Here is a 19,071-nt window from a genome sequence, read left to right as displayed (position 1 = left end):
AGTTGCTCTATACTAGGAGTCAGAGAATTCAGGTTGAAGTCTTACCTCTGCCACTAACTAGGCAAGTCTATTTAAGCTTTTGTAGGACATCTATGTAATAAAATTCCCTTGAGTCTTAAAATATAATGTGTATGAAAAGTGTCCCACCATATAAATTACCGTACACAAAATAGTTGATGAAATACCTGTAGAGAGAAGCTCTGTCTGTCTCAATTGGTATCCCCATTAACAAATGTCCAATAAATACTTGTTGAATAAATATTTTTAAGTCCTTGCTAAATGCATAAATTATTCTGTTTCAGAGTTTAATAAAGTTCAAAAGACTTTAATATTAATTAAAGTATTACTTGAATCCTGTAGAGATACAATTCTTAATTGTGACATCAGTCAAATGACATAATGGTATGAAAACATAAACCTAGCTAACCCATTTATCTGGTTCAAAAGCAGACCCCTATTTGCTACAGTAGTAGTAGTTAGTTGCTCAGTGGTGTCCAACTCTTTGTGACCCCAAGGACTGTAGCCCACCAGGCTCCTCTGTCCATGGGATTCTCCAGGCAAGACTACTGGAGTGGATTGCCATTCCCTTCTCCAGAGAATCTTCCTGACCCAAGGATTGAACCCAGGTCTCCTGCACTGCAGGCAGATTCTTTACCATTTGAGCTATAGGGAAGTCCTTTTTTGTGACAGCAAAATAGTTTAAATTAGAATAAAAGTTGTGGTATAAAAACAAAAAAATTTTTGACACTTTTCCCTTGAAATTACAAGTTCAGTTCAGTTCAGTCATTGTCCAACTCTTCACGACCCCATGGACTGCAGCATGACAGGCTTCCCTGTCCATTACCAACTCCCAGAGCTTGCTCAAACTCTTCTCAATCAAGTCGGTGATGCCATCCAACCATCTCATCCACTGCTGTCCCTTTCTTCTTCTGCCCTCAATCTTTCCCAGCATCAGGGTCTCTTCCAATGAGTTAGTTCTTTGTATCAGGTGGCCAAAGTATTGGAGTTTCAGCTTCAGCATCAGTCCTTCCAATGAATATTCCGGACTGACTTCCTTTAGGATGGACTGGTTGGATCTCCTTGTAGTCCAAGGGACTCTCAAGAGACTTCTCCAACAACACAGTTCAAAAGCATCATTTCTTCGGTGCTAAGCTTTGTTTATAGTCCAACTCTCACATCCATACATGACTACTGGAAAAACCATAGCTTTGACTAGACGGACCTTTGTTGGCAAAGTAAAGTCTCTGCTTTTAAATATGCTGTCTAGCTTGGTCATAGCTTTTCTTCCAAGGAGCAAGCATCTTTTAATTGCATGGCTGCAGTCACCATCTGCAGTGATTTTGGAGCCCCCAAAAATAAAGTCAACCACTGTTTCCACTGTTTCCCCATCTCTTTGCCATGAAGTGATAGGACAGGATGCCATGATCTTAGTTTTTTGAATGCGGAGTTTTAAGCCAGCTTTTTCACTCTCCTCTTTCACCTTCATCAAGAGGCTCTTTAGTTCCTCTTAACTTTTCTGCCATAAGGGTAGTATCATCTGAAACTTCTTTGTGTTGAGGATGGGGTGGAGTGGAGTGACAGAAGTCCTCTGTCTCATCCTGTTGTCTGTCCTGCTGGTCTTTACCGGTCCCTAAGAGTGTATGCTTTTGCAAATGAAAGTTAGGAACACTCCTTTGGTTTTCCTTTCTGCTGGTCACATCCTTCCCCTGAAGCAATCGGAGAATAAAGGCCTCACTGCTTGAATGGAGGGGAGGAGGAGCAAAGTGGAGACTGTGACCATGTGAAATATTAAGTTACACATAAAAATGTACTTTAATATTTAAACCACTAACCCCACCGCACTAAATAAAGGATATCCTCACACTGAGCAGTGGTTAAAGTATTTTATTAAATTAAGTATGTAATTTGCAAATGGTTTCATAAGAAATTTTAAAAGCAAAGTTATAAAACAGTTTCAATAAAAAAGTACAGAGTTAACAGCAAAATTACATTTTCTTTATAGTACAAATAAAAGGATTTTGTTTCTAATAGACTGTCTGAAAATCTTATAATATATTCTCCAACTGACAGTTGCAATATTATATTTTAATGAGAAGTCTCATGGTTAATTCTCAATCATATGTTAATAAATGGGTTCATCATTTGGACCATAAAAGTCATTTGCTCAACTTTAAGGAAAACAATAAAATTTGTCACCATATAATGTGAAGTTATAAAAAGCTCTTCGGGGTATAGATGTATTCTAGCCTTATTTCTCTAACAAATTTTGCAAAGAGACATTAAGTAACACTGTAAACTTGAATTACATTTAAAAATAAGCACCATTTACATACATTCTACCTAAACTTACTTTACCTTTTAAATGACAAGGTTTTTTGGCCACACAAACATTTAAATCTGTTTTCTTTACCATGTAAATAAAAATAAGCAATATTTAACCACAACACAGAAAAATTATCAAACTTCACCTCAATTGCACAATGAAAAAGCAATTGGAAAAAACAGCACGCATTATTTTTGTGTCATTTTTATACATTGTGTCATTTTCTTAAATTGAGAGCAGTTAAAACATTGTCAGAGCAATTTCCTGAGTTTCAAAGTTTCCCATTTCCAGCTCAGAAATAACCAATCTTGCTATTATACATGTCTTTTTTCTAAGCATACAAAACACTTGAATTTAAAAAGGACAAAATAAAGGATTGGAAACAATCCAACAGAAGTATTTAGCTTTTCTCTCCAAAATGTTATAACACACAAGACACTTTAAAGTGTTAAGTCGGGGTTTCTACTAACAGCATGTCCCACATTTAAAGGCCTTAAAATTATAGGGAGTATTCAAACACCAATACAAAGAAACCTCAACTTGAAATAATACAGAGATACATGAACAGCCAATAAATGTAAGACAAAATACTTCCATTTCTCATGTTTAAGGAAGGAAATGAACAGACTGAAAATACTGTTAAGAGTCCCCTCTGTCCAACCCCACTTTCCCTGTGGTTTCGACATTAGTGCTCATCTTCCCCTGGGAGATACTGGTAAGAGACTATCGAAAGAATATAACTGTTATTAAAATCTTCCAAAATTACAGACCTGTTATACTTTTAAAATATTAATAACTTTGCAAAGAGCCATTCTAGTAAGTCATGTATTAGAACAAATATACCAAAACATACACGAAAACTCTGATAAGCCCCACATTATCTTTAGTTTTGACACATAGGATTTAGAAATGAGTAAAAGAGAAAAATTTGATAATCCTCAAACTCTGTTTACCTTTGGCATACAGGATTTAGAAACACGCAAAACAAGAAAAGAGCCATTATAAAATTTTCTTTCATAATTACATGTTGCTTAAACTATACTAGATAGTGGGATAGAAGCCAGTTTGGTACTAAACAACTTTATAAAAACATTTATAATGCTCAAAATTTCTCCATATATTTTATGAATGATGATTAAGAAGAAATGCCCTCGATTTATCAAAATAAAGCATAAAATCAGAGTTGGTACAGTTCAAAACATGGGTTCTTTCATTTGATTTCTGCCCACAAAATACCTCACTTCTTGTTCTTTTTGACTGCTCCCATATTAATCATAATTATAATAACTAGTATTGAAGTAAAGTCTAGTTGAAGCACTCAAAAGAGATGTCTTTTTTTAAACTGGGATGAGGAAATGTAGAAACACAGAAAATGAGTATGCAGATGCATATGCTCAAATAATTCTAGGTTTTAGTACTGTTATACACATTTCTTAAATCATATCAATTTATACACAGAAAGGTTTTATTTCGTTAACTAACAGTTGTAGTTTTATAATTAAATTTGTTGAAAGGAATTGTTTTATTTTTAATGTATACAACTCTTCTAGACCTCACAAAAAACATATGCCAAACTGTTGGCATTTTTTTTAACAAATTACCACAAATGTAACAATGTGAATAATACTTCAACACCAGTCACTATTTCTAAGTAACAAACATATATTTTTATGGAAATAAATTCAATGATATGGCTCTTCTTTTACAAGCATGCTTTCGTGATATATAAAAACATGTTTCTGAATTTTATTTTCATTAAAATGTCTGCTCTTCTGGGAATTCTTTTAGTAATAGCGCAATCCTAAATCCTATCACCTCTAGTCCAAATAATTTTTAAGCTTATTAAAAATCAATACAGTTTTTTGCTAAAACCACGTATATTGAAAATACCCTTCATATCCAAAGTCAGATTTATTTAAGCCAGCGTCCCATATTGGAAAAGTATACTTTATCACACTAAACTTGTGTAAAGGAAGTTATAACTGACAAGTATACTAACAGGGCTTTTTCAGCTGACCAAGAAAAAAGAAGTCAGTGAAAGTTTCCTTTCAGAAAGTTGGTTCTTTTTAAAAATAAAGGTAAAAAACATTTAAATTGTAAGAATTTCTTTTATGACTATATCAAAAATGTTTTCTATATCTGTTTTAAGTTAATAGGATTTTACCTACTCTAGTTTAGAAATTACATGCCTCAAATACAAAATATAGCTCTTTAGTACGGTCTTCAATAAATATCACACAGGCAGGGCTCTAAGACTAGGAGCAGTTCTAGAAGACAGCAGCGCTCCTTTGAAAACTTGTCTGCCTATGGAAGGTATAAAACTGAAACATAATCTCAGACCCCAACTTCGCTTCTAGGAAATGTACACACCCAGAAAGAAGGAACAAAGGTAAGCGATCACAACCACATACAAAGCAGAAGGGCAACAGAGTGTCTTCCTTCCTGCAGAATACGGCAAAATGACTGTTTCTATTGTTTTGAAATCAAAAAGCACTCAAAGGTTTCTGTTAGATCTCCTTTCTTTCAGTACTACTACTACTACCAGATCTCAAAGCACTTTAAATACCTCTCATTGAAGCCTTTAAGGCTTTACGAAACGTCAAACAATTTATATAAAGGTAACATTTTCTGTCTGAGAAAGTATCAGAGCATTTCAATCTTTAAAACCACAGCTGATAATTTTCTTAGACATCTGGTAATCAATAAAAACTCTCTTTAATATCTTCAATAGATAATATATTTGGCATTTGAGTCAGTAAAAATTAAACTTCTCTTGAATTTTGAAAAACATGTTTTTCTGTTTATAACTGGACATCACTACTAATAAAAAATACATTTACGTAAAATTGACTAAATCACTGCAAATAAAACTAATTTTAAGCTACAAACCGTCACACTTTTTAGTCAAGGATGTTTATTTTACTTTAGCATGACTTTCAAGCACCCTGGTTTAATTTCAGAGAACCTGCAAAAATAAAAAAAGAGTTAAAGATAAAAATTTCAAACTGATCAAGAAATATATCTTGTAACCAATTCTAAGTGCCTATACCAAACATAATATTCACTATCAAAGCACTCTCCTTTAAGTTAAATCAAGGACTAACATCTATGCTTGTGTTCTTTTTAATCTACTGTCAAAATAAATACATGACTAAGGCTGGGGATTACTCCTAACAACAGTTATTACAATTTAAGATTTTTAAAAATTCTCAAGCCTGATTTTGACGTTAATGAACAACAGTAAGCTGTATGAAGGATATGATGATGTCTGAATTACATTCTCTCTCTGCATTATAACAGTACCAAATAGAAACTTCCATAGGTAAGTCTGATTTATCAGAACATGAAACTTCCTCCGTGTGAAATTTAAAGAAACACCACCAGTCTCTAAAACAGATGATTAATTCCAATATGATAATGTTCTAGCCTATTTCTTTTGTAAAAGTAACCCTAAAATGTCATCTGTTCTCATGCTCAGAATTAATGCTACCACCTTCTATAACATAGCCAACATTTTATTACATGACATAAACAAAACAGGCTGCAATAACTGAAACCAGAAGTAATGGAAGGAGGGCACTGGGATTCCTCAGGGACACTATCCATCAACAAGTCTTTCTTCTTGGACTTTTCTTGCCATTGGCTGTTACTGAATAATAATCACTTAATGAAAAAGGACATTTCATATTTGCCAGCTAAGGCCAATAGCGGCACTTAATTTATGAAGATGTATAAATTCATAACTGACTAGAGATTTCCACTAAAGTTTAAATACATACAAATTATAATCACAGTTTAGCAGGAGCTCCAAATTCTTCCAAAACCCATATACCAAAACATGTACTTCTTTTCAAAAGAATTAAACAATAACCTTAGGGTGGGAGGAAAAGGGGACGACAGAGGATGAGATGGTTGGATGGCATCACCAACTCAATGGGCATGAGTTTGAGTAAACTCCAGGAGTTGGTGATGGACAGGGAGGCCTGGCATGCTGCAGTCCATGGGGTCGCAAAGAGTCAGACATGACTAAGCGACTGAACTGAACTAAACTGATGATATGTATAATCTATCTTGAATTATATATAAAAAAAAGAATATACTTATTTTCTTTTAAATTTTAAATTTATGATAGAAATAGTTTTTTCAAATGACTACTTAAACAACAAACAATTTTTCTTTCATTTCTGGTTTACTAGACATCATAAATCTAGAAGGGATGTTACATATCATAATTTAATCACAAATTTGTGGCTAAAATCAGATGGCTAAATTTAGTAAACTATCTTAACAACTGTTCTGAGCATACTATTAGTTTTTACTATCTGCATATGGGCAACTGCCATTATCGATAACAGAAATCTATACTCACCTAAAGTTATGGCTTGTGAGGTATTTAATGACGGCTGGTTTGATGCGAGCAACTCCTCCCTGGCTGTGGTTTCCTCTCCCCGTTATCACAGAGAGATAGGGCTTACCGCCATTCTGCTTAAATTCTATTACAACAGGAATTGGAACAGTTAAAATTTATTTATCTTACATTCTCAACAGAAAACAAACCTTTACTCAAACACATATGAAATTGTTTTCATGAGGATTTAAAGATTTATTACTTCAAAAAGTCCGACACTGATGTTTTTAAATGTATGTTTCATCTACACTTTTAAGTATGGAAGCTTCATAGCAATTGATCCACCTAAAGACTTGAGTGGAACCTGAGTGGGGAGAGAGAGACATGCATGTGCTACCAGAATTTCTCTCTGAAACAATGATGACAACAATAATATTAACGATACTGAACAATTATTACACACATGGAATCAGGCATCACTTTAAGTGACTTACATTTATTAACTAAGAATCTTTACAACAACTCTACTAAATACCCCGAAGCCAGACAGCTTTGATCTTTATTATAAGCAGCTCTGCCACTAAATGACTGTGTATTGGGACCAGGGACAAGTTTCTTAGCCTATCTGTGCTGATTTTCTTGTCAGTAAAATGAGGTGTGAGGCAACTGCTTTATAGGCTATCACCCTCAGGAATAGCCATTAGCAAACCCACTAATTATAGCATGGACTGCAGTCTTACTGTTAAAGGTAATCAATTATTAATGTAAGAAAGTCTTCCAAATAAATGATTTTAAAATATCAAATGAACCTGAGCCTCTTAAAAGACCATAGCTCCTGCTTTGGAAATGAGCCTGTGAAAATCAAGTATATAAATCTGAAAGTAACAGCTACAATAAAATAGCAACAAAAAACCTGTTTATAGTAAGAATTGATTTAACACTTCAGTAGGTATTCACTCCTCAGTTTTAAATAGCACAAGTTATGACCTTTAGCATAAAATCCATATACCCATAAATATTCCATACTCTGTTCATTTAGTTGCCATAAGACTCTGCTGTTGCTGCTAAGTCACCTCAGTCGTGTCCGACTCTGTGCGACCCCATAGACGGCAGCCCACCAGGCTCCCCCGTCCCTGGGATTCTCCAGGCAAGAACACTGGAGTGGGCTGCCATTTCCTTCTCCAATGAAGGAAAGTGAAAAGTGAGAGTGAAGTTACTCAGTCGTGTCCGACTCTGTGCGACCCCATAGACGGCAGCCCACCAGGCTCCCCCGTCCCTGGGATTCTCCAGGCAAGAACACTGGAGTGGGCTGCCATTTCCTTCTCCAATGAAGGAAAGTGAAAAGTGAGAGTGAAGTTACTCAGTCGTGTCCGACTCTGTGCGACCCCATAGACGGCAGCCCACCAGGCTCCCCCGTCCCTGGGATTCTCCAGGCAAGAACACTGGAGTGGGCTGCCATTTCCTTCCCCAATGAAGGAAAGTGAAAAGTGAAAGTGAAGTTACTCAGTCGTGTCTGACTCTTAGCGACCCCATAAACAGCAGCCCACCAGGCTCCCCTGTCCCTGGGATTCTCCAGGCAAGAACGCTGGAGTGGGCTGCCATTTCCTTCTCCAATGAAGGAAAGTGAAAAGTGAAAGTGAAGTTACTCAGTCGTGTCTGACTCTTAGCGACCCCATAAACAGCAGCCCACCAGGCTCCCCTGTCCCTGGGATTCTCCAGGCAAGAACGCTGGAGTGGGTTGCCATTTCCTTCTCCAATGAAGGAAAGTGAAAAGTGAAAGTGAAGTTACTCAGTCGTGTCTGACTCTTAGCGACCCCATAAACAGCAGCCCACCAGGCTCCCCTGTCCCTGGGATTCTCCAGGCAAGAACACTGGAGTGGGCTGCCATTTCCTTCTCCAATGAAGGAAAATGAAAAGTGAAAGTGAAGTTACTCAGTCGTGTCTGACTCTTAGCGACCCCATAAACAGCAGCCCACCAGGCTCCCCTGTCCCTGGGATTCTCCAGGCAAGAACACTGGAGTGGGCTGCCATTTCCTTCTCCAATGAAGGAAAGTGAAAAGTGAAAGTGAAGTTACTCAGTCGTGTCTGACTCTTAGCGACCCCATAAACAGCAGCCCACCAGGCTCCCCTGTCCCTGGGATTCTCCAGGCAAGAACACTGGAGTGGGTTGCCATTTCCTTCTCCAATGAAGGAAAGTGAAAAGTGAAAGTGAAGTTACTCAGTCGTGTCTGACTCTTAGCGACCCCATAAACAGCAGCCCACCAGGCTCCCCTGTCCCTGGGATTCTCCAGGCAAGAACGCTGGAGTGGGTTGCCATTTCCTTCTCCAATGAAGGAAAGTGAAAAGGGAAAGTGAAGTCGCTCAGTCGTGTCTGACTCTTAGCGACCCCATAAACAGCAGCCCACCAGGCTCCCCTGTCCCTGGGATTCTCCAGGCAAGAACGCTGGAGTGGGTTGCCATTTCCTTCTCCAATGAAGGAAAGTGAAAAGTGAAAGTGAAGTTACTCAGTCGTGTCTGACTCTTAGCGACCCCATAAACAGCAGCCCACCAGGCTCCCCTGTCCCTGGGATTCTCCAGGCAAGAACACTGGAGTGGGTTGCCATTTCCTTCTCCAATGAAGGAAAGTGAAAAGTGAAAGTGAAGTTACTCAGTCGTGTCTGACTCTTAGCGACCCCATAAACAGCAGCCCACCAGGCTCCCCTGTCCCTGGGATTCTCCAGGCAAGAACACTGGAGTGGGTTGCCATTGCCTTCTCCAATGAAGGAAAGTGAAAAGTGAAAGTGAAGTCACTCAGTCGTGTCTGACTCTTAGCGACCCCACGGACTGCAGCCCACCAGGCTCCCCCGTCCCTGGGATTCTCCAGGCAAGAACACTGGAGTGGGCTGCCATTGCCTTCTCCAATGAAGGAAAGTGAAAAGTGAGAGTGAAGTCACTCAGTCGTGTCTGACTCTTAGCGACCCCACGGACTGCAGCCCACCAGGCTCCCCCGTCCCTGGGATTCTCCAGGCAAGAACACTGGAGTGGGCTGCCATTGCCTTCTCCAATGCATGAAAGTGAAAAGTGAGAGTGAAGTCACTCAGTCGTGTCCGACTCTGTGTGACCCCACGGACTGCAGCCCACCAAGCTCCCCCGTCCATGGGATTCTCCAGGCAAGAACACTGGAGTGGGCTGCCATTGCCTTCTCCAATGCATGAAAGTGAAAAGTGAGAGTGAAGTCACTCAGTCGTGTCCGACTCTTAGCGACCCCATAAACAGCAGCCCACCAGGCTCCTCCGTCCCTGGGAGTTTCCAGGAGTGGGTTGCCATTGCCTTCTCTGGCCATAAGACTCTAGCAGATCCACAAACATTGTTTTTGAAGTCTCATATCTCCAAGGCAATATTTAGTCTGGAATGAAAGTGGACATGTTGCTCTTGTATTTATAATTCCTGTTTAAACTCATTTAAAGCATTTCTCAGATTTCTTATCATTTCAACTGTAAATATTTCAGTATGTATTATAAAGACTCTCTAAAAAAAACATAACCACAATGTCACAATCACATCTTACAAAGTTAAAAGTAGTTCCTTAATGTTTCGAAAAATGGCTAAAAATGTCCCCCAATAGTCTCAAAAACATATTTTTACTGTGATTGGTTTGAATCAGGGTTGAAACATGTCCACACATTGTATCTGGTTGACGTATTTCATAGGGCATCCCTGGTGGCTCAGACGGTAGAGAATCTGCCTGCAATGCAGGAGACCAGGGTTTGATCCCTGGGTATTTGGTTGATATACCTCTTAACTTTTAAAAGGTTCTTCCCCCTGTGTGATGGGGTTTTTCAATTTGTTGGGAAAATAAGATCATTTATCCTAAATATTTACAGTCTGGATTTTGTATCCCCATGGTGTCATCTAACATGTTCCTCTATTCCCTACAAATCCGAACAAAGCAGTAGTCAGATCTAAAGGCTTTATCTGCTTCTGGTTATTTGGGGGCAAAAAGCTTCATGGGTGGTTGTGGTATATATATTTCAATCAGAAGACACAAAAGGGTCAGTTTTTTTTTATAATCCATCCCTAATTTTGACCATCACCTTTTACAACTAAAAGCAATGTGGGACAGAGCCACAGATTGTTCCCCTGAACACGTTTCCGCTCAAAAATACTACCATCTGGTGGTAACCAACCGTAACTACAGGTCACCACAGGTAGCGTGCACAAGATGGGCTTTGGCTTCCAGAGAAGGTTTGTATCTTGGGTCTGGCCAAGCATCACCTTAAATAAGTTATTTAACACTTTCATTCTCATAATTTTTTCTACTGAAATGAAATTCACCTAACCTAAAATTCACTATTTTAAAATGTACAATTCAGTGCGGTTTAGTACATTACAATGTTGTGCAACCATCAACATGATCTAATTCCAGAACATTCCATCAGCTCAAAAAGAAATTCTGTGCCAGTTAGCAGTCAGTCTCCATCCCTGGCCTTCCAGTCCCAGAAAACAATAATGAACTTTCTGTTTCTATGGATCCTATTCTAGACAATCTATATAAATGGAAATCATATCATATGCGGCCCTTTGTATCTGGCTTCCTTCACACTGCATGATCCTTACAAGGTTCATCTGTGTTGCAGCATGTGTCAGCATTTCGTTCCTTTTTATGGGTTAATTATATTCCACTGTATCGATACACCACATTTTGTCCATTCACCAGTGAATAGACATCTGGGTTGTTTCCACCTTTTGGCTATTATGAACATACATAAGTTTCTGTGTGGATGAATTATGATTTCAGTTCTCTTGTGTACAAGCCTGGGACCAGAACTGCTGGGTCATATGTTAACTCTATGCTTAACCTTTCAAGGAATGTCAACCTTTTCCACAGGTTGCACCATTTAACATTCCCACCAGCAATATATGAGGGTTCCAATTCTCTGAATCCTTAGTAACATTTATTATTTTCCATTTTATTAAACTTACTAAGTCATCAGTTTCCTTATCTATAAAATGAGAGGAATACCTACTCTTTATTCAGTCACTTACTCTAAAGGTTTTTAAAGTGTTGAATGGAAAGCAAAATATACAATAATGATTCAATAATTATCTTTGACTCAATTTTCAGCCAAAAAGATGGACATTTAGTAATCAATTATAGGGACTTCCCTCGTGGTTCAATGGCTAGGAACCCACCTGCCGGTGCAGGGGACATGAGTTTGACTCCCAGTCAAGAAAGATCCCGCATGCCATACAGCACCTAAGCTCGGGCATCACAACTACTAAAGTCGGCACACCTGGAGCCGTGCCCCACGAGAAGAGAAGCTGCTTCAATGAGAAGACAACAAGAAGCCTGCACACCACAATGAAAAGTAGCCCCCACTTGCCGCAACTAGAGAAAGCTCACATGCAGCCCTCATGCAAAAAGTCAACTCTATAAGAAGCTTTTTATAAATACTGTGATACGCAAGAGTACTAGCAGAGGTTTTTAACAGGCAGCCTAACTTAGTCTGAAGCCAACAAGCGGTAACATAGATAAACACAAAGAAATGGAAGAGGAGCGAAACACAAGACAAGGATGAAGACGCAGGGCAGAAACAACTTTGTAGGGGTGTGGGGAATTACGCTAAATGAAACATGGCAACCTTATCACAGTGCTAATTATGTAACTAGTCATTCACTATCATCTATTCTACTAGACGGCAAACTCCATAAAGACGGGAATTGTGTGTCTTTTTCACTGCTTTATCTTTGATGTCGAGAATATAGAAGATGATCAAGTTTTTATTGAGTAAATGATATATTCATCCTCTATAGACAAAATATTCCCTTATAATACTTCTATATAGGAGTTTTTCTTTTCTCCAGATTAAATAATGTATTTAAGCTGCTCTTAAATTTTCTCTTATAATCTTTGTTGCTGTTTTCTAGATTTTCTCCAAGATTTTCAAAATTATATTTAAAAAACAAGTGGGGGAGGTAAATCCTCTACTCTATCAAAGAATGTCTGCTAATAAACACAGAAGGAATACAAACTATAAAATACCATTATGGAACCACCAATAAAATAACTGATTCAGACAAGGATCATAAATGAATGCCAAAATCATAAGGAAAAATGAGAACAGCTGTATGAAAACAGTTATTCACACAGTCACAAAGAATCAATCACCAAAATTTACTAACTGATTACAAAGTACATTTACAAAGCAAAATCTGATATGATAGAGTTCCACACCTCAGCTAAGAAATCAAACTTAACACCACCAATAAGGGAAAACTGACCATTTATGTCTTCTAATGAGTTCACCAAGGATGACCTAACATCACCTATGCAGCATTTTTACCAAGAAAATTTTAAACTGAATCTAGCCGCTAAGAAACAATCAGACAAATTAAAATTGTATGACAATCTACCAAACGACTGACTTGGAATCTTCAAAAATGTCAATGACGTGGGAAATAGAAATTAGACAAAGGAACTACTCTATATTACAGGAGGCTACTGACTTGGGACCATCAACTGGAACATGCGAAGCATGACTGGGTCCTGGACTGGGGGTAGAAAATGGCACAGCTACATAAGACCTTTCCATCCAGCTGGAAATCACTAAGTATGGCCTGTATGCTAGACAACACTTCGTTAACAGTGTCAAATGCCTTAAAAGTGATAATGTATTGTGATTATGTAGGAAAATGAATTTGTCCTCAAGTGATAAACATGCTGAGGTGTTCAAAAACAAAGCACCACAATGTTTAAAACTTATTCTCAAATGGTTCAGCAGAAAGCAATTTTAGAGAGAGAAACAAATGTGGCCAAATGTTGATGACTGATCAGTCTACAATTCATTCAACTTCTCTGTGGGTTTTAAATTTTTCAATATAAAAAGCTAGGGAAAAAAGATAGTGATAAGAGTAGACATGTATGTTGATATGCAAAATAAAAATGCCCATCAACAGAGAGATGGGCACATTATGACATGGTCACATAATACTATACAGCAGTTTTAATTAAAAAAAAAATCCATTAAGATGAGAAAGATGAGTAGGTCTTGAAAACGGGATTGGGTGAAAATAAGGAACTTGGCTGATGATGCAGTATGACACCATATATGTTCATTTTTTAAAACTCACAAAAGGAATACTATAAATAGACTGATGATGAATGCAAACTGAAGGGTGTTGATTTCCACCAAGAAGGTAAGATAAAAAAAAATAAAATAAAGAAGCACACACAGGAAAATGCTACCACTTGTTACCTTACACTCAGGGGCACAGAGGTGTTCTTACTTTACTCTGCAACCTTTTCAACATGGTTTGCATGATAAAAAGATGAATTCTCAACCTTTTATATCAATTATATTTAATCAAGTATTTAACTAATAACACAACTGATATGTGTTGAACTGATAAACTCATATAACGTATAGTATACAACTTTCTAAAATACATATAAACTAATTAACCAGAATACAGCTATCAATGACAGAGCAGTATGATGGAACCACAAGAGATAACTGAGGCATGGATTTTATGTCTCCACAATAAAATGGAAGATAAAAAGATATCTTAGCAGTGGTAAAAGGAGATGATTCCCTAGTATTAGATGATTCCCTAGCATTAGTCTGGGTACTACAGAGATTGACTCTTCCTAAGTGCTACCATCTGGTGATGAAAAGGAAACAAGATAATAAACCAACAAGATGCTTTAATACATATAAACTACATGACACAATTTTAAGAGGCAGGCAATAGCTTTCCTATTGACCTGCAAAGACTAAATACAAGTAGAAAGGGAGAAGGGCACACCATTATAATGCAAACACTCAGAAATCCTGAATTTATGATAATTCTATAAAAATCCTATCACCTTATTTCCTTCTGTATTTTATTAAATATCTGTTAAGCAACTGACATCTAATAAGTATCTAATAGCTCTAGTAAATGTCTACAAACAAAGATGTGTAATATCCCTGAAACGTCCAGAGAATTCTCAGATTACATCATGCCCTCCCTTTGAGGCCCAAAAGTTGGTTTGATATATATACATGCCCAGTATAACAAAGGAATACAAACATGACTGAAGCAGGAAAATAAAAATGTTAGTGGCCAAGGCAGTGAGAATTCTTTCCCAAGGTTTTCTTGAAGAATGAGTCTAATACAAACATCTATCAGTGTGGCACACATATCCTTAGCCTACACATTCAGACTCCCTTGAATTTGCAAGTTATATCAATATAAACAAAGATATACTTTCTATTGAAAACGTGTCACGACTACAGTCCTACCTTCAGTTTTCTGCTGTAAAACTGTCGTCAAATGTTCTATAGCCTCATCCACATGCAGCCCATGGAGGTCTAGAACATTCTGTGGCAGTAGGGAGGCATTGACTTTCTCAAATATCTCCACGGCAGCAAGGTGATTAGCTTCTTTCATCTTCTGTTCATGGAGACTACCCTTTAAATATAAACATATCACCAGTGATCACTTTTCATATCTGCTACTTAGCAGGCAATGAGAAAACAAATAGTGCCCCTAGTAAAAAGAAGAACAAAAAAATGGAAAAATTAATCTAAAATTTTTAATGCAATGGGCTAATATGCAAAAATGCACCAAAAATTTAGGTGGATTTCAGTGAACTAATAACATAGCTCTTAAACTACTGAATCATCATTTCTAACACATTCTCTGACCCAAAAATCATAGAAGAGGGAGACAAATAAATAACATCCATCTCAAGAAGGAATCCAGTGGTTTACCTTTTGATAATCCTGAGTCTCAACCCTCTTAACAACTTGGAGTTACCCCTGAAACCATCCCTTAAGGTCTGCTATTGTTGTTCACTAGGTAATACCAGTTTGATACTTTTTCTGCTCAGTCATAAAAAAGTAAGCTACATGGAACCACAAGAAAACAAAAAGTCAATCAATCAGATTTCTTTTAACTATATGCCAAATGGAGTCACAACTGAAGTGACAGAGCACATGCATGCCAAATGAGCCTCGGTAGAAAGTCTATTTCCCTAAAAGATATCAATGCAACTTTCTTTTTCTGACTAGGAAAAGTGATACCTAACTAAAAATTCAAGCGTGATAGAAAGCACAAGTCCTCTGTAATCCCACCTGGGAAGGTCATTACTAACATCCCGCTGCATTTCCTCCATAAAACGTGTAACTGTTCAGAAGCAGTACTCAGTGAGAGATCCCAGCCTAAAAGAGATAGGGACTGGGGGTACTCTTCCTACCCCCTTCTGATGTCTATGTCAGAAGCTTTCTCTATCTCCTTTATACTTTAATAAAACTTTATTGCGCACACACACACACACACAAAGAGAAAAAAAAAAAAAGAGATCGGGACTGCTGTGATTCTCAGGCCACACAGTCCTTACGGAGTAGGCCACTTTACACCACTTACAGAATATCATCTACATTCCCTAGAAAAACTTCATCCAGTCACATATGAGCATTATCTCCTTCAGATTATTCAGACATCATAAATGACAAAGAAAAAAAGAACTGGCTTTCCTCTTTACCTGCTGGGCATAAAATGTGGCCACGTTCTTCTTCCCCATCCGATACGCTTCTTTGGCCTTGCTGTAGCATTCCATCCGCTTCTGCTGGTGCAGGAAAGCCTCTGCCCTGTAGTCATCATACTCTGGGTACTCAAAGTCCTGGAAAGATGGTTCACTTGGTATATCTTCAGTCTCTTTCAATTTCTTTGCCTGTAAGGTGTTACACAATAAGTACAACCCAAAGAAAAGAAGGACACACAAACTTTACCTTCAGAGTCTGTACGTGAAAACTGGGTTCTACTAATTTTTATCTTTCTTCTTAAAAAAACAGACAGTATTTCCCTACTGTCTTCCTAGTAACTCATGCACTTGTCAACCATCATTAACTTTTTCATACCATAAAGGTACTCCATTTTTAACCACTCTTATCTAAGGAAATGTTAAAAAGTTCTCTAAAACTGTGGAAATAAAAAAATCAAACCAAAAGAGAGAATATAAAATATTCAAAGAAAAACACTCATTTATCTAATGCAATATTATCCAAATTTTAGTTTGCAAACCCATTCATAGGGTCAGTCCAATCACTGAAGGAAGTAACGGCATATTGCAATTTATATTTTTAAAAAACCAATCAATAAAATAATTGAATAATATTCTTTTGAAAACTGAAGAGCATATGGAATGACCATGCCTGATAGTAGTTAAAAATCATAAGGAGGTTTATAGGGCAGTTTTCAATCAATTCAACCAACTAGCCACTATGGTAGTGTTGACTTTTTGAGCTTTCTGAAATATGATCAAGTAGCTGTTACCCATATGGAAACTTAAAGAAACTAAATAACTCTAATTTAAAACATGAGATCATGAAAATAATTATGCAAATTAGCTTCAACACTAAACCAAATAGAAAAGAATAACATAAATGTATCACCACATTCCTAACTCATTACTAGAGTCAAAAATCTATAAATATATTTTTATTTTTGCAACCAATACCCACAACTCTCCCTTACCTAAGAATATAAGAATATTCATAGGCCCTACATCCTTATGTCATGCTCACTAATAATCATACTACTGTTTAACTATTTCATATTAATGTTTAAATAGTCTATGAGTATATAGCTTGCATTCTGGATAAAACCAAAGATTTTGCAGAGAGGGCATTAAAAAAAAGAAAACACTTTTTATGACCTTTGAAAAGCCATAGTGCCTAATATTACAAACATAAATATTTCATAGCCCTAAAGTCTCTATTGGTATTCATACTAAAAAATGCAAATCACATTCGGTTCTCTGGGAAGAGACCCTTAATTTCTTATTTTTAAAAAAGAAAAAAAACAGGGAATTCCCAGGCCATCCAATAGTTAGGATTCTGTGGCTTCACTTCCTAGGCCTGGGTTTGATCCCTGTTCATGGAACTAACATCCCACAAGCCACGTGGCAAGGCCCAAAAAAAGAAAGGGAAAAAAAAAAAGTATATAATGAGAGCTACTCTCATTTTAAAATAAAACCAAAATCTATTTTTATGTCCCTTTCACAGTGATATGGTTTACTGTAACTTCATTAACTAGGGCCAAGTGAAACACATGCTTCCTAAGAATTCACGTAATTAGTATCACTTATTCTCTTGAGAAAGCATGATGTACTATAATATTAAAACCATTTCCAAAGGTAACAAACCTGCAAATTTCATTAACTAAAGGGAAAAGGTACTAGTATTAACAAAACAGTTTTAAATAAATGTTAGTTTCTTGAACAAAACAGGGAAACCAAAATGTTACCGGTATCATGATACTCTCTTTTAGTATCTCTGGTCCTTTAGTGTTGTGACATCTGCCTACATTTTTTTGAGAAAGGCTGAGTATAACTTAACCCCGGTATAACTTATTCAAATTTATGTTTTGGCCAATGTGTATACAACTCACAAACTCTCCTTTCTTGATTCCAACATCTTTTAACCATCTCCCACTTTCAGCAAGCACACTTCCCAATCGCTTCCTCTACCGCCATAGTGACCAAGAGTGCCTGGCTCTATTATCAGGTGAAAAAGTAATCTTTATTCCCCGTCTGGCACTGAAGGTCTCACCATCATCTTGTATTCTTTGAATCCTGTAACATACTACACCTATCCATGATGAACACAGGCATCTGTGTTCCTGTTCTGTGTACACACTAACAGATAACACACCACACCTATCCAGGATGAACACAGGCAACAGTGGCACCATACTCTTCCTGCTCCGTGTACACACTAACAGATCACATGAACACCAAAATTACCCAAGTCCCATCAGCTAAATTCTGGTGAAACAGTCAAAGAAAAAAAGGAGCACACAAGTTTATCCATGAGTGGTCTTATTAACAAGGAAAGCAGGATGACTGAGGACTGTTTAAAAAAAAAGTCTAAAACTAATACAAGATTAATATACAAAATCAATTGTATTTCTATTCGCAGTGGACAATCCAAAAATAAAATTAAGAAAACAATTTCATTTACAATGGCATCAAAAAAATAAAATACCTAGAAATAAATTTAACAGAAGTCATGTATAACTTATATTCAAAACTACAATACACTGTTGAATGAACTTAAGAGGAACTAAATAAATTGAAAGGTACTTCCACATTCACAAATTGGAAGACAGTATTGATAAGATGGCAATACACCTCAAATTGATCTGCAGACTCAATACAGTCCCCATGAAAATTCCAACTGGCTTCTTTGCAGAAACTGACAAGCTGATCCTAAAAATCACACAGAATTGCAAGGGGACCAGAATAGCCAAAATAATCTTGGGGGTAAAAAAAGAACATAGTTGAAAACTCACATTTCTCAAATTCAAAACTTACTACAAAGTTACAGCAGTCAAGACTATGGTACGGGCATAATGACAGACACACAGAACAATG

The 19,071-nt window shown here is 37.2% G+C and overlaps 1 protein-coding gene across 3 annotated transcripts in view; it reads right to left on the bottom strand.

Annotated features, from left to right (window-relative positions):
- Positions 1-335: 335 nt before the first annotated feature.
- The window catches only part of N4BP2 (NEDD4 binding protein 2), a 70,157-nt gene continuing 51,421 nt past the window's right edge, over positions 336-19,071 (bottom strand). For all 3 annotated transcript variants that reach the window (XM_061164597.1, XM_061164599.1, XM_061164598.1), the window contains 4 exons: positions 16,180-16,368; positions 14,936-15,104; positions 6,693-6,816; positions 336-5,288 (listed from right to left, as the gene is read on the bottom strand). In XM_061164597.1, coding sequence (XP_061020580.1) covers positions 5,243-5,288; positions 6,693-6,816; positions 14,936-15,104; positions 16,180-16,368 — 528 coding nt within the window. In that variant the 3' untranslated portion in view covers positions 336-5,242. The remainder of the gene's footprint in view (positions 5,289-6,692; positions 6,817-14,935; positions 15,105-16,179; positions 16,369-19,071) is intronic.

Source organism: Dama dama, chromosome 17, assembly GCF_033118175.1.
Source record: "Dama dama isolate Ldn47 chromosome 17, ASM3311817v1, whole genome shotgun sequence".
NCBI lineage: Eukaryota > Metazoa > Chordata > Mammalia > Artiodactyla > Cervidae > Dama > Dama dama.
This window is presented reverse-complemented; position numbering and strand designations above follow the sequence as displayed.